Below are 12,927 nucleotides of genomic sequence, written 5' to 3'. Positions count from 1 at the left end.
TAGTTTATTAGCTAGCTCTAAAAGTATTTTACAGAGACCGTTGGTCTGAGTGCTAGCTGCAGGTTGCTGTTGTCCTTTGCTTTTTTTTTTTTTTTTTTTCCTTTGAGTGAAAGAAACCTGTTTCAGGTCTCAGACGCCATCTTTCCTCCCTTTCTTAATGTCTAGGCAGGGCATGAAACTCAGAGTGCTAGGAGGAAAGCGTGCCCTGCTCCTGGGATTCAGTCCCCTCAGGCTTGTGTAGAAGCCATCTGGCCCTGACACAATAAGTGAGTGCTGGAGCCACGTTTGCCCGTGTCTGCCCTGGCTTCCCCTCGCTTTATTGCATGACATGGGACAGGTTACTGACCTCTTCAGTAGGATGAGGACAATCACAGGGTTAGTAAGTACTCACAACAGCTCCAGTCAGGTACCGCCTTGGAGGTGAGTGTGCTGCTTGTCTTGTTATTATTACCTTTCCTGTTGTATGCAGAGACACTGAAGAGAACGCCCCTTACAGAGCTTTGCCTGCACTGGGCGTTGTAGTATTCTCTGAATGGATTCTGACGAAGCAACTTTTCTGCTGTCTCTTCTGCTGCAGAGTTCTGTGCAGATGTTTTATAGCCATCTCTTCACACAGCACAGGGGCCTTGCTGTGTTTTCTGCTCTGGCTGAGGTCTCCTTTCAGGCAGTGAAGCTCAGCCATGACACTGTTGCTGGGGACCTAGGTCTGACTGAAGCCTAGTACTCTCCCCATCTGTCCCCACAGTGACAAGGAGGAAGGTGGCTGTGCAGCTTGTGCCATACGTCTGCGTGTTCCTTAACATCTCACAGCCCAAACCTGACCGGGGCCCTGAGCATGCTGCCTGTGGCTAAGTAGTTAAATCACGTAAGCTCTGCATGCCAAAGGCCACAGCTCAGGTACAGCCGAGTCCGGCTGGTAAGCAGCACACTTTCCAAGAGGGCAGGAGCACGGCGAGGAAAGCAGCCCCTGTGGGCTCCATGGCACCGCTCGCTCACTCGCTCGCTCGTCTGCCCTGTGTTCGGTGCATGTGTTGGGCACTTCTCAGGGTGCCGCATGCAGCAGCCCCTTTAGTCTCAGAAGTGACGTCAGAGTGCTGCCCCAAACACAAATGGAACCACTTGTGGCCCCAAAGCCCTTTGGTGTGGTCTGGGTTAGAAGTGGTATTGGTTGTTTCTGATCCTGAAACCTGTAGTGTGATAGGGATGCCAGACTGTGCCTGCTTTGTACCACGCTCTGCTTTGAAGTGGGCAGTAAAAAGGACTCCAGAATGTGTAATGTACAAAATTAGTTTCAGTGCTCTAAGATCCTTCACCACCAAAACCCCGGGAAGACAAGGGACCTGTGAGCACAGCCCTTGCTGGCCACAGACGCATTTGGAGTGGGCCGTGCATCTTATGCCTGCCTGGCAGGGAGAATGTCATCTTCCCATGACTTCACTGCCAGCTGGATGGGCCCACAGTGTGTTTTCTCTCTCATCTTGGATGCTGGATGATGTACATCTGGAAATGAAGGAGAAGGGCCGGAACCCAGCCAGGGTCCAGACAGAGAGCGGTATGTGGCTTGGTTCCCCACCCTACCCACAGATGCTATCAGGAAGTGAGAGCTTTCATAAGGTGGGGAGAGGTGTGGGCTTCGCGGAGGAGCCCTTGAAACAGTATCTCACCTCATCTTTAAAGGAAAAGTAAGTTGTGTGTTGTAAAGATAGTGAGTGTGGCCTTCCTTTCTTAAGTACGGGTGTGGGCTGTGCACAGAGGAGCCAGTCTCCTGTGACCGTGCTGTTGAGGCATTTGAGAGCTCTTCAGTATCACATATCTCTGTGACATTTCTTTCTGTGTCTCCCTGTGGCTGGAGAGGATAGGAAAGTGCCTAGCCTCTAAAGAGTGATAGTTCCGAGGTGCCTTCCCCTCTGCATAGGCAGAAGCTACCTGCTGTTCATAGCAAGCATTAAGAACGTGTATTCTGTATTCTTCATATTGCGACCTATAATTCACAAATGTGGCGGGGTGTTTTTTTCTTTCCCACCGTCTTGTATTTGTTTTCCCGTTTTGCCACTTTGGGCATTGGCAGTGAGCCATTAATTAGTAAGTTGGCAGGTATGCTCACATGACTTGAGCTGTGATTGTTAGACGACATTCAGACAACAGGCTGCAAACCATGGAACAGCACATGGAGCACTCACTGAAGCTCGGGGCACAGATGTTCCCTTGTATTAAAATACAGTCTGCAGAAGACGTTAGCTACCAGATCGTCCGACAGTTTAGAGCAGTGTTAGGGGGCTGGGGTGGGTGGTTTGAGGTGGTTATTACATACCCTGTTTTCAGCACCATGCTAGAAATGCTGGAGGATCTGTCCCCATTAAGCCATCCTCTGTAGATTCTGAATGACAATAGTGTGTAGTGAATGAGTGTTGATAACCAAAGATAATGATGAAAGTTAACAATGATGTAAATGAACTTTATAATGAAAGCAACCTTTGGTTGTCAAGGAATGGTTGGCCTGTGCAGAGAACCCTATGGCTTTGTGGAAGAATAGACACCTCTACCCAGCGAGCACCACCTCTGCCCTGTCTGCCTCTTCCTCTTCATGGTCCCTCCTTCCAGCCTCTTCTCTGACCATGATTGTAGCGGCCCTTCTTCCCTGCGGTAGCATGTGCCATGAAGCTGGGCTTTTTGAGTAGCATGCTTTACCTTCTTAATCCCAGCTCTGAGGGCAGAGGGGATGGAGGGTGCTGAGCACACTTTGTTCCTGATCTGTACCCCCCAGCCCCCACCCATGTTCTCCCTGCTTTGTATGAAGGAAGTAAGCACACTTGTCTTTTTAGTAATGTAGAGCATTTCCAGAAAGCTTTAGTAGGAGGCTGCTTGCTGTGAGCCGCAGCCTCAGTTTGCAGTTGGAAAGGGTGTCAGTTAATAGTGACACAGGTGTTTATTGTTCACTCTAGTCCTCAGAAAACCCCTGCAAGGCATGCATGGTTCATAAAGACCCTTGAAGGAGATTTGTCTGTCATTGACTCCCTTCTCACGGTGCAGTTTATTGGAAGAGCTCCAGCCTGCTGTCTGCCCTATCGCAGTAGCCCCTGCCAAGCTGTATGCACGTAAATCCCGGTCCTTCGCTGACTCGCTGTCTAAAATAGCTTTTCAACATACTGTGTAGGTAAAGATGAACTATTATGTGATACACATAAACAGATATTATATGAAGCATGGGTTTGGAAAATGTACATTTCATTGATAGCAATTTAAATGTCAAAGCTTTTTACTTGAATTTTAGGATATACATGTACTTCGTATTAATACCTGTTTATGAATATGTTTTGCCAACCCTCATTCTCAGCAGGCTCCTAAACACAGTTCTGGCCTTGACAACAGTCATCCTTGGACTTAAAGTCTGTTGAGTTTGAGTTCTGGAAACATTCTGCCTATAGCCAAATGAAGTCGGTCTTATTATCAGGTAGCATTTTAACTCAGCTGACTATATTTAAAATTGACTTGTCCAGCAGTCTGCTGGTTGGTACTGAGTTGTTGGTGAAGTTTTACCTACAATTTTCTGCCCTACTGTTACTGAGCCACCTAACCTGTTCTCAGCCTCAGGCTTAGGGTGGACCCACAGAGTCCCCAGCCACACAGGTTCTTCCTAGTGCAGCAGCAGCAGCTGCTCACTGCCACTGTGGTCTCTGTGGCCTAGGTCACAACACCAGAGTGTTGTGCAGAAGAGCTCCGGCGCTGATTGCAGCCCTTTCATGGCACTTTTGCGACAAACAGGCTCATGCCTTCTATTTGTAGTAGCTATGGAAACAGGAGAAGCGCTCTCTCAGGAGCTAAGCACACAATAAAAGACTTCAAGTGTTAGCAGGATTAGAGACTTTAGAAGATGTTGAATTTTCTCCCCCACTCTTTCTTGTTCCCTGTTCCTTTACAGAGGGAACAAGAGGGCAATGTGAATATTAACTGGGACTTGTTTTAATCTCCCTTGTGACACTTAAGACTGTCTAGGTCTGCACTGACTACTCAGGCTGCAGCCTTTCACCACACTAACAGGAGGCCATGCATATTCATGACCCAGCGCTGTGGATCAGACTACTCTTAAGATTGTGTTTTACAGGGTTTCTCTTTTCTCTTCCAGCCTTCTGAAAGAATAGTTTCCTTTTGTCATGCATGAGTTCTGAATTCTGGTCAGGTAGGAGGAAGGAGCTTGGGTGCTGTTGCACAGTAGGGTGACTAGTTAACAGTAGTGCACCTTAAGTTTCAAGAAGTCAAATGTTCTCACCATAAAGAAGTAGTAATGTTGGTGTTAACAGCATTGCTTAGTGAGTAAAGGTGCTTGCAGGCATGGCAACCTGAGTTTGATCCCAGAACCCATATACAAGTGACAGAGAGAACTAACTCCACAGAGCCTGGACCCCGTGGAGTGCCCAGCTAGCACAGGTATTCTTAGTTCCCCACCCGCACTGACACCCTCCTTCCTGGTCCTGCAGCAGCAGCAGCAGCAGCAGCAACAGCAATATGACGCTGACTGCTACTGTGCTCACTGTGGCTTAGGTCACAATACCAAAGTGTTCTGCAGAAATGCTTACCTCCACACATGCAGCATAGCACACATGCTTCCCTCACACATGTATCACACATGTGTACCCATGCACACACACAATAAAAAGGGGGAAAGAGAACCAGCAGGATGGCTCATTGCGGGGTAAAGGCACTTGCTCTGCAAGCCTATCAGCCTGAGCCCAAGCTCCAGAACCAATCAATGTAAGGATGTATGAAGAGAACCAACCCCACAGAGTCGTTCTTTGACTGCTACAGTACACAGTTAAGTGACAGGTGCTGGTGTTGGTAATTTGTCACTGACTTCTGACTTCCCAGGTGCTGAGATGTTGGTCCCAGTATGCTCTTGTGACGATAGTCTCTCCAACCCCTCCACTGCCTGCACGTCCACGTCTTAGCACTTGTCACTACCAATTTTAGAAATGACAAAATGCCTTTGCTCTTTGGCCTTCAAAGCCCTTTGATTGCAGGTGCTCTTAGAAAAGTCTTAGCAACCTCAAATTTGTTCAAGTTCACTTATCTTTAAGTTAATAGCCAGAAAGTTCCAGAAAGGAGAAAATGTCTTGCCTCTGTCATTTTAAAGCAGGTAGTTCTTCTACCTGTGAGCCAGCCCCGCCTCCAGCCTTATACATTGTCTTTGAGTTTATGCTGCAAATGTTTGCTCCTTTAGCCCTTCTCGTACTTGCTGCTGCTTCTTCTCTATAAAAAATGAAAGACGAGTTGGTATAATGATAGTGCCAACTCAGGTGTACAAAGAGTCACAGCAAATAATTTGTCCAGAAATTACTTCTTGTGTAGGAATGTCTGGCACCACAAATGTTATTTTTATTTTCTATAATAGCGCAGAGTGGAGACTCACTGACCGTGGAAAGGGGGGAATTGCAAATCCAAGTTTTATTTCAGTATTTGTGGGATTCTGTTTTCAGAAGAGAAGCAGAGCCTTATAAAGGAGCTGGGCCTGGTCATGACAGATGGCAGACAGATTGCCAGGTGAAAGCAGTGATAAGCAGACTCCACATCCGCCAGCAAGCACAGCGGCTGTTCTTTGCCTTCGGAAACACTTAGCCATTGATACCCTCAAGTGGTTTCAGTGATAAACCTTCAAAGACCAACAGATCGTTCATTCATTCATTCATTCAAAACTGCTAAGTAGGACTCCTCTCTGTGCCAGGCTCTGTGCAGGCCCCATAGTCCCACAAACAGGAGCCCAGCCCTATGCTGAAGTTCTGCGAGAGGCTAGACAGAGAAAGGGTCATGTTTAGGTAGAGGCTGGCCTGAGGTGATATAGAGAGCTTGACACAGCTGTAAGCCAGGGTTGGGACAGAGACGGACAGCACAGCCTTTGAAAAGCCTGTAAATACCCCTGATCATACAGTACCCTGATTTTAATGCTTGAGTCTTGGTAGTGAATGAATTAAGTTTTACTTTCCTGTAAGGTTATTGAACTAGAGAGAAACAGTTTAATTCATTTTTTTTCAGTACTGTAAGAAGAGCACCCACCTTTATTAATTCTGACAGCTTCTCTTGAATTTCACCTCTGATTTGGAAATCTAGAAGTGTCTCAGAACCAGTCCTCTTGCCAGAGAAGCCTAGGGCAGACCCAGAAGCTTGGTCTGACGCCTTTTAGAGCCACATGCACCCCGCTCTTCCTCTGGAACTGCCAGAGTGAGTGTATCTAATGACTGTCAGGTAAAGGGTCCTTCCTTTTGTGTGTGCTGGGAATCAATACCATGACCCAGTGAATGCTATGTTGTGCAAGCACACTGAACCACTGTGCTCCGTCCACAACTCTCCAGATTCGATTATTCTGACTCTGTTGATCATGAGCAGATAGGCTTATTTCTCTGAAAATATATTTACAATAGCATAGGCTCCTTGGTTCCTTCTGGACCAGAGTGAAGACAAAAGAAAAAAGAAAAAAAAAAAACCCTGTCCTCGGTAGTGCCTATCCTACAGGATGCTGTATAGTAGCAGTTTTCAGTTCTCATGAGTATTACACAGCTCCTAGCACCTAAGTCATCATGAATAATGCAGTGATGTGACCCCAAGCTTCTATCAGAGGTGGGGATACTGTGCAAGGCATTTCATTTGCGGGCCAGGGTATGGGGAGGCAGTGAGGGTCATGTGCTTTCAGGGCATGAGTGTTTCACACTGGACCTAGCAAATCCTTCACAGCTGAGGCTTTGTCTCTGAAATACTGAATGAGAGAAATTCCATGGTGACTCCTAGGAAACCATTCTTACTGATAACTGCACTTTAAACAGAACAAGTTTCCTGTCTGATTTTTTTTCCCAGCGCCTCTGACTTGTCTGCAGAGTCCTTCTGTCTTCCCTAGTGACTTGACAAAATGCCCAGGAGTGCAAATGTACTGCTGTGTTCATAAACCTCAGAGTGGCTGCTCTGAGCCTTTGTCCATGTGTCTGTGTCTGTGTGTGTGTGTGTGTGTGTGTGTGTGTGTGTGTGTGTGTGTGTGTATCAGACTCTCACTCAGGAAGCCATTCTCTGGGCCTGGTCACTGACTCCCATGCTGGGCCCACCGCGCATGTGTGCTTTCGCAGCTTTTTAAGTGGTTTCTCATTGAGTGCATATGTATGTATTTTCCCTCTACCTCTCTAGAGGATCCCATCAGATCCTGCACACCTCCACTGCTTACCTCTAACAGTCATGGAGTTATAAAAACAGGGAAGGTGTCTGTTAAATTCCTTCACTCTGGCTCCAGTTATGATGCAGTGGGTGGTGTATGCTGTGCGAAATCTCACTGAAGACAACAGCCAAAACCAAGATGTCATTGCCAAGATGGAGGAGCAGGGCTTAGCAGATGCATCCCTACTGAAGAAAATGGGCTTTGAAATTGAAAAGAGCGGGGATAAACTGATTCTGAAGTCTAATAATGACATCCCCGCGCCTGTAAGTACCCTCTGTAAGCTGTCCTCAGTCCCTCCCAGAAAGCTGCCCCTGCATCTCTGTGACTTGGAACTGAGAGGTCTCTGTAGGGAACATGGAAGACTAGAGAAGCTGCCTTCTGACGCAGTTACTGACAGAGCTGAATAGCACTGCAGATAAGTTTTTGGGCAGACTTTATGATGCCATTTGCTTAAAACTACAACTCATGCAGAGCATGACATACAAAAGATGCTGAAGTGTATTCATGGCAGAAACAAGTTCCTGACCAGAACGAGACTTTCCTGTAAGGAGCAGAGGTCACTGCAAGAGTTTGTGCGTTGATGCATGCGTCCTTTAAGGATCTTCCCAGTCCCCCAGTACCATGACACCTGCAGAGCTCTGCATTTCTCCTTTGTCTGATGGTTCTTGTAAATAGATGTGCTGTACCTATGATGCGGTTTCTGTTTTTTTTTCCATAGTGAATGCCATCTTCATATGAACACGTTCAGATTCCATCTCACGGACCTCTCATCTCTGCAGTGTATGAAATCACAAGTATTGGACATGTAGGGTACAGATGCGGGAGCCTCCTAGTCCTTTAGAGTAAATGAGTGTAAACTACAAGTGGACGTTTTCTTTATTTCTTTGCAGTAAGTGTTACTGTCTGCCTCACCTTTGTCCCTCTGGGTAGAACTCGCTTTCCCGTCATATACATTGTGCTTATTCTTGTAGTAATAAACGTTTTTGTGGGCACAGCCCTCACTCGGCAAAGACTGGGACCCTTGATTGGATTCTGTACGCTCTTTCAGATGGCAAGTGTGCCTCATCCCTTTGATTCTCTGCTTCTCATTGGATTTCTGAACTCTGGCGGGCACTTGAAGTAAGTTTCTCACTGTGATTAATTCTACCAATCTCTTTTCTCCCCTTCTGCCTTTCCAAAACATTGACATGACTCATTTCCAGTTAATTAATTTGAGAACCCACCCTCTTCATTCCATGCACTGCAGTTGTCACCGAGCCCTGTCCTTTGGAACTTAGAAAGGCCGTGAGAATGGGTGAGAGACCATGTGGCCACTTAACTGTTTGCATCCCAGGTGGACTTAGAGTTAAGAATTCCTTAAAAGTGATGCTGACATCTTGCCCATATTCATGTTGCCTGACACAGAAAGGAATATTTTACTTTTTTTGGATGTGCAGTGCCTCTAGTGTGCTGTGCCTCATGTGAACGGGGCGTCCATAGCCTCTTCTGCTTAAAAGTATGGCTGTCACAGAGACAAGCTGATCTGGAGGAGCAAGGATATATTGGTGTCGAGCTTTAGTTCTATTTTTGTAGCAGATAAAACTGGATTATCGAGGGCACTGGCCTCTAGCTACCTGAATCACTAATAAAATCACCTTGATCTGATGGGCAGTGTTGTAGAGGGCTTACCATTATTTTCCTGAACAAGCAAGCATGTTCAGAACTAAACTATCCAGAGACATCACACTCATGTTTATACTCCCAAAGTGAAGCCAGTAAAGAACCAACCAAAAGCTTCATGAAAATACTATTCCAAAGTCGAGTCCTTGTAAGTTTCTGTATGTCCAGTTACCTTGTGTTCCAAGAATGGCTTGAGCTATTGATGAAGTAACAGTTTCCCCATATGTAGCTCACTGTCTATTATGAAACATCAGATTCGAAGCCTATGGCAGTTAGGATGCATTTGAGATGTTCAGCCATTGCAAAATGTAAAATTCACAAAGAAGCCATTCCCTTCTGGGGCACCAAGAGTTAAAATCCTTTCTCTATAGTGGTCTGGCCAAAGGGAAAGCAGCAGGGGTCCCTTTCTCCTTTTAACAAGTTTACAATGGACATTCTTCTCTCCTCTCAATGGGTGTGTACACACCAGTGGAGTCACACAAACATGTCGGTATGCACCATATAATAACAAACACAAATAAATAAAAGGAGCCTTGTGAGAATGCAGAATCGGGTATGGCTGTGTGCTCTAAATAGGAAGTGTGGGGCTTGCCAGAGTGAAAACATGCTGATGACTGCATTGTGGCTCCTTTTGATTCCCTGGAGATGAAGGGCTGAACACAACAGCTTCCCTGTGCTCCACCAGAGGGCTTGGGGCTTCCCAGAACCTTGTTTTACACGCTGTAGAGGATTAATTTGCCACCTCAATCAGCCCTTTGTGGGGGTGGGAAGCAGGGTAGCCTCACAAAATTTGTAAAGCTAAAAAGAATAGTCAGTTTTGTGACCATATTTTTTTCAAGAGCAAACTGACAAAGCTTCTGGCCTACTTCATTTTCACAGATAGAAAAGAAAGAACTCTCGACTTGGTAGTAAGGTCAAGTGTTTGCAGAGCGCTCTCCTATCATAGGAAAGACTTTAAAATGTTGTTTTCACAATTTTAGGGCTGTCCCATTAGAAGTTGTCCATGTGTCTCATGGTTGCTTGGGGATTATTGAAAAGCAAAATGTCAAGGTGCATAACTTGCTCAGTATCTCAGAATCTGACCACGGCACTCACTGCAGGAACCACTAGATCACACTCTTGCAGAAGGGGACACAGAGAGATGATTAGGGTATAAAAGGAAGACTACTCGTTAGCACGCTGAAGCTCAGACGTCTGCCTGTGTATCTTAAATCTGTCCTCCTCTGAAGTGACTTATAACACCACCTGCCATTTAAATTGTATGTAAGTAGTTTTTCTTTTATTTTTCAGTCTTTTAATTTCTATCCTAGAACAGAAAGACTTAAAAGATGTCAGCCAGTAATTTCTGCATGAGGAAAACCTGTTTAGAAATTATCCCATCATCGTAGGTTTTGCACATAGCAGGCTTTTCTCTGTAGAGCAGCGAGTCAGACAGGTGTCTAAAGGCAGAGAGAGGCTGAGGAATGGTCCCAGAATCCCAGAGAGTAGAGAGTCCATTGAGGGAGCCAAAAGGCCTCTCGGTGCTGTCCAAGGTTCTGATCCCTTCAGCCCTGTCAGCCTCTCTTCTTGCTTTCAAAGTTCTGGGGTCGTTTTCCTCTGGCACAATGCTTGTTCTCCCCACTACACACGTCTACATACTTATTTGTAGATCAACTGCTACATCCTGTTTGGCTATACAAGTTTGATCTGTTGTCTACAGTATATATGAATTTTTAAGCCAAGCCTTTTCTGTCCGAGTGTGGCTATACTGTTAACTCCTTCATCACTCTGTCGTACTCTTCTCATAGCCAGAGAAAATCCATGAGTATGACTGAGACTGGGCCTCACCATGTACCCTGGTTGGCCCAGAACTCACTATGTAGTCTAGACTGGTCTTGAACTCAGATCCACCTTCAAGTGCTGGGATTGAAGGCATGTGCCACCATATCCAAGTCAACTGTTGTCTTTTCTCTGTTTTAAGACCTTGACTTGCATTCTTTGTTTACTGGTGTGTGTGTGTGTGTGTGTGTGTGTGTGTGTGTGTGTGTGTGTGTGTGTGGTGCTTGCTCTCCATCACTAAAGCCAGAGCTTGGGTCCCCTGTTAGCTGGGAGCTAGGGTCCTGCTCTGTCACCAGCAGACACTGAAACAGATTGAACGAGCAGTCTGTGATTCTCAACTCTGCAGACCTGGATCATAGCGCAGCCCACCTCATCAGAGCCTTTGAGGACGGAAACAGGTAATCGTAGAGAGAGCTTGCTTATAGGAATAAGAGCTTGAGTCAGAGTACTCGCTAAAATGGTCCAAGGTCACACAGCAGTAGATGTTAACAACTAATCGGTGTAATTAACTGGATAAGAATGAGTGAGAAAATCATGTGACTGTTTTTCCTGGGAACATGGAAGTTAACTGTGGCAGAACAGGCAACACAAAGGAAACCATGAAGATTTTAGATTTCACAATCACAATGTCCGATTCACAGCTGCACTTGTTGTTAGCTGAGTAGCCCTGAGTAAAGCACTTAGCCACCTGAGCCTCCGTTTCCCCTCAGAAGGCCAGGTGCCAGAGACAGGAGTGAACAGGACGGTCATGGCCCCTTCCATCACGAAGCAGCATTCTCACAAGACTGATGGGAATTCTACTAAGAGGGAAACACACCTCAGAACAGGAGTATCACTAACTGGGAAGAAAGTGCAGCCGACGGTAATAGGGTGTGCTTTCTGAGCTGAGTCATATGTGCACAGAGGGCTGGAAAGAACTGAAGAAGGCCACGTGGGACGGCGGGAAGCAAGTGCTGAAACCAGGGCTGGATGGCTCCCTTTAACCAAGCACCCAGAGTGGGACTGGAACCCAGATCCAAAAGGAGAATGGAGTGAGACTGGCCATGGGGTGGACAGGGTCAGATGTGTCTGGGCTACAAGGCCCCAAGGGGAATTCAGCTTTATTTGGTGTGCATTTAAATGCCTTCCCTTGCTGCTCTGTGAGAGTACATGAGAGAGAAGGGATCTAAACAGATGGTGCTGGCCTAGGCCAGCATGACGTCAGTGCAAATAGAGTTGAATCGGTGTATGTTGGAAGTAATGCCCACCGGATCTGCTTGTGGGCTTATTGTGAGCATGGGGGGGGGGGGGGGAGTAACCAAGAGAAACCCGAAGGCTTTTGTTGAACAGCTAATTGTGTGGCTTTGCAGTCACTCCATTGGAAACCCTTACTGTAAAGAATAATTTGTATTAGTGTACTTTGGGGCACACCATCCAGTCTCCCCTTTTGGGCAGACCTTTTTGAGATATCCAGCTGCACACCGAAGACTTGAATTCAAAAGGCTGCATGGGGCTGGAAATACATGTTAGGCTTCACATACAGGTGACGATGTAAACATAGTTCTCTAGGGACTGTGTGGACAACTTAGGAACAGATGTGACACAGAGCCCACCTCGCAGCTCAGTCTACACTGAACACAATGTGTTCCTCATCAAAAGAATTTTAATGACCTCACCATCTTCGAAGATAGCATTCTTTGCATCTTACCTGTATATGAGGTCAGGGGTAATATGTGATTAAAGATTTTCTCAGGAAAGTATGTTAGGAACAAAGGAGGAGACGGAGAAAGCAAAATATGGACAGAGCAGGTCCTGAGGTTGGTTCCCGTTGGCTACTTTGGCTCCCTGAAGGGAAATAAAGTCTTCTTTCAGGTATCTAGAGGCCACTGCTTGTAGATTCTTGCCCATCGGGTACAAGGGTTGGAGTCTCATGGCCAGCATGCATTGTAGGCTTACCTACCTGAGTCACGAGAGAGGCACAGAGCTGTATGCTGTCTTACCGTCACTGCCTCACTGAGCAGGTGCGAGTAGACGCACTCCACCTTCCGTCACTGAGTTGTGTGTAGTTACACCTCAGGATTTCTCTCCATTATGTCATGGGAACTCTTTACAGTTGGAAGGGAGAACACAGGTCAACATGTATAAACAAAGCTTTCAAAACTAACACATTGACCCCAACAGGGTCAGCATGTTTACAGCTTTGGCAGACTTTGGGGGGGAAAGCATAGTTTTTCCCTTTTTTGGAGACATTATTTTGAGCAATTCAAGATAAGCATGTTTAT

At 46.3% G+C, this 12,927-nt stretch overlaps 1 protein-coding gene across 1 annotated transcript in view; it reads left to right on the top strand.

Moving 5' to 3' along the window:
- Nucleotides 1-8,199, top strand: part of Atxn10 (ataxin 10) — a 125,045-nt gene extending 116,846 nt beyond the window's left edge. Inside the window, exons 11-12 of the mRNA XM_021183843.1 lie at nucleotides 7,265-7,452; nucleotides 7,908-8,199. Coding sequence (XP_021039502.1) covers nucleotides 7,265-7,452; nucleotides 7,908-7,910 — 191 coding nt within the window. The 3' untranslated portion in view covers nucleotides 7,911-8,199. The remainder of the gene's footprint in view (nucleotides 1-7,264; nucleotides 7,453-7,907) is intronic.
- The last annotated feature ends 4,728 nt before the right edge of the window (nucleotides 8,200-12,927 follow it).

The sequence above is a fragment of the Mus caroli genome, unplaced genomic scaffold (genome assembly GCF_978045245.1).
Source record: "Mus caroli unplaced genomic scaffold, Mus_caroli_1 scaffold_16, whole genome shotgun sequence".
Classification (NCBI taxonomy): Eukaryota; Metazoa; Chordata; class Mammalia; order Rodentia; family Muridae; genus Mus; species Mus caroli.
Note: the sequence above shows the minus strand (reverse complement) of the source record. Positions and strands in the feature narration are given on the sequence as shown.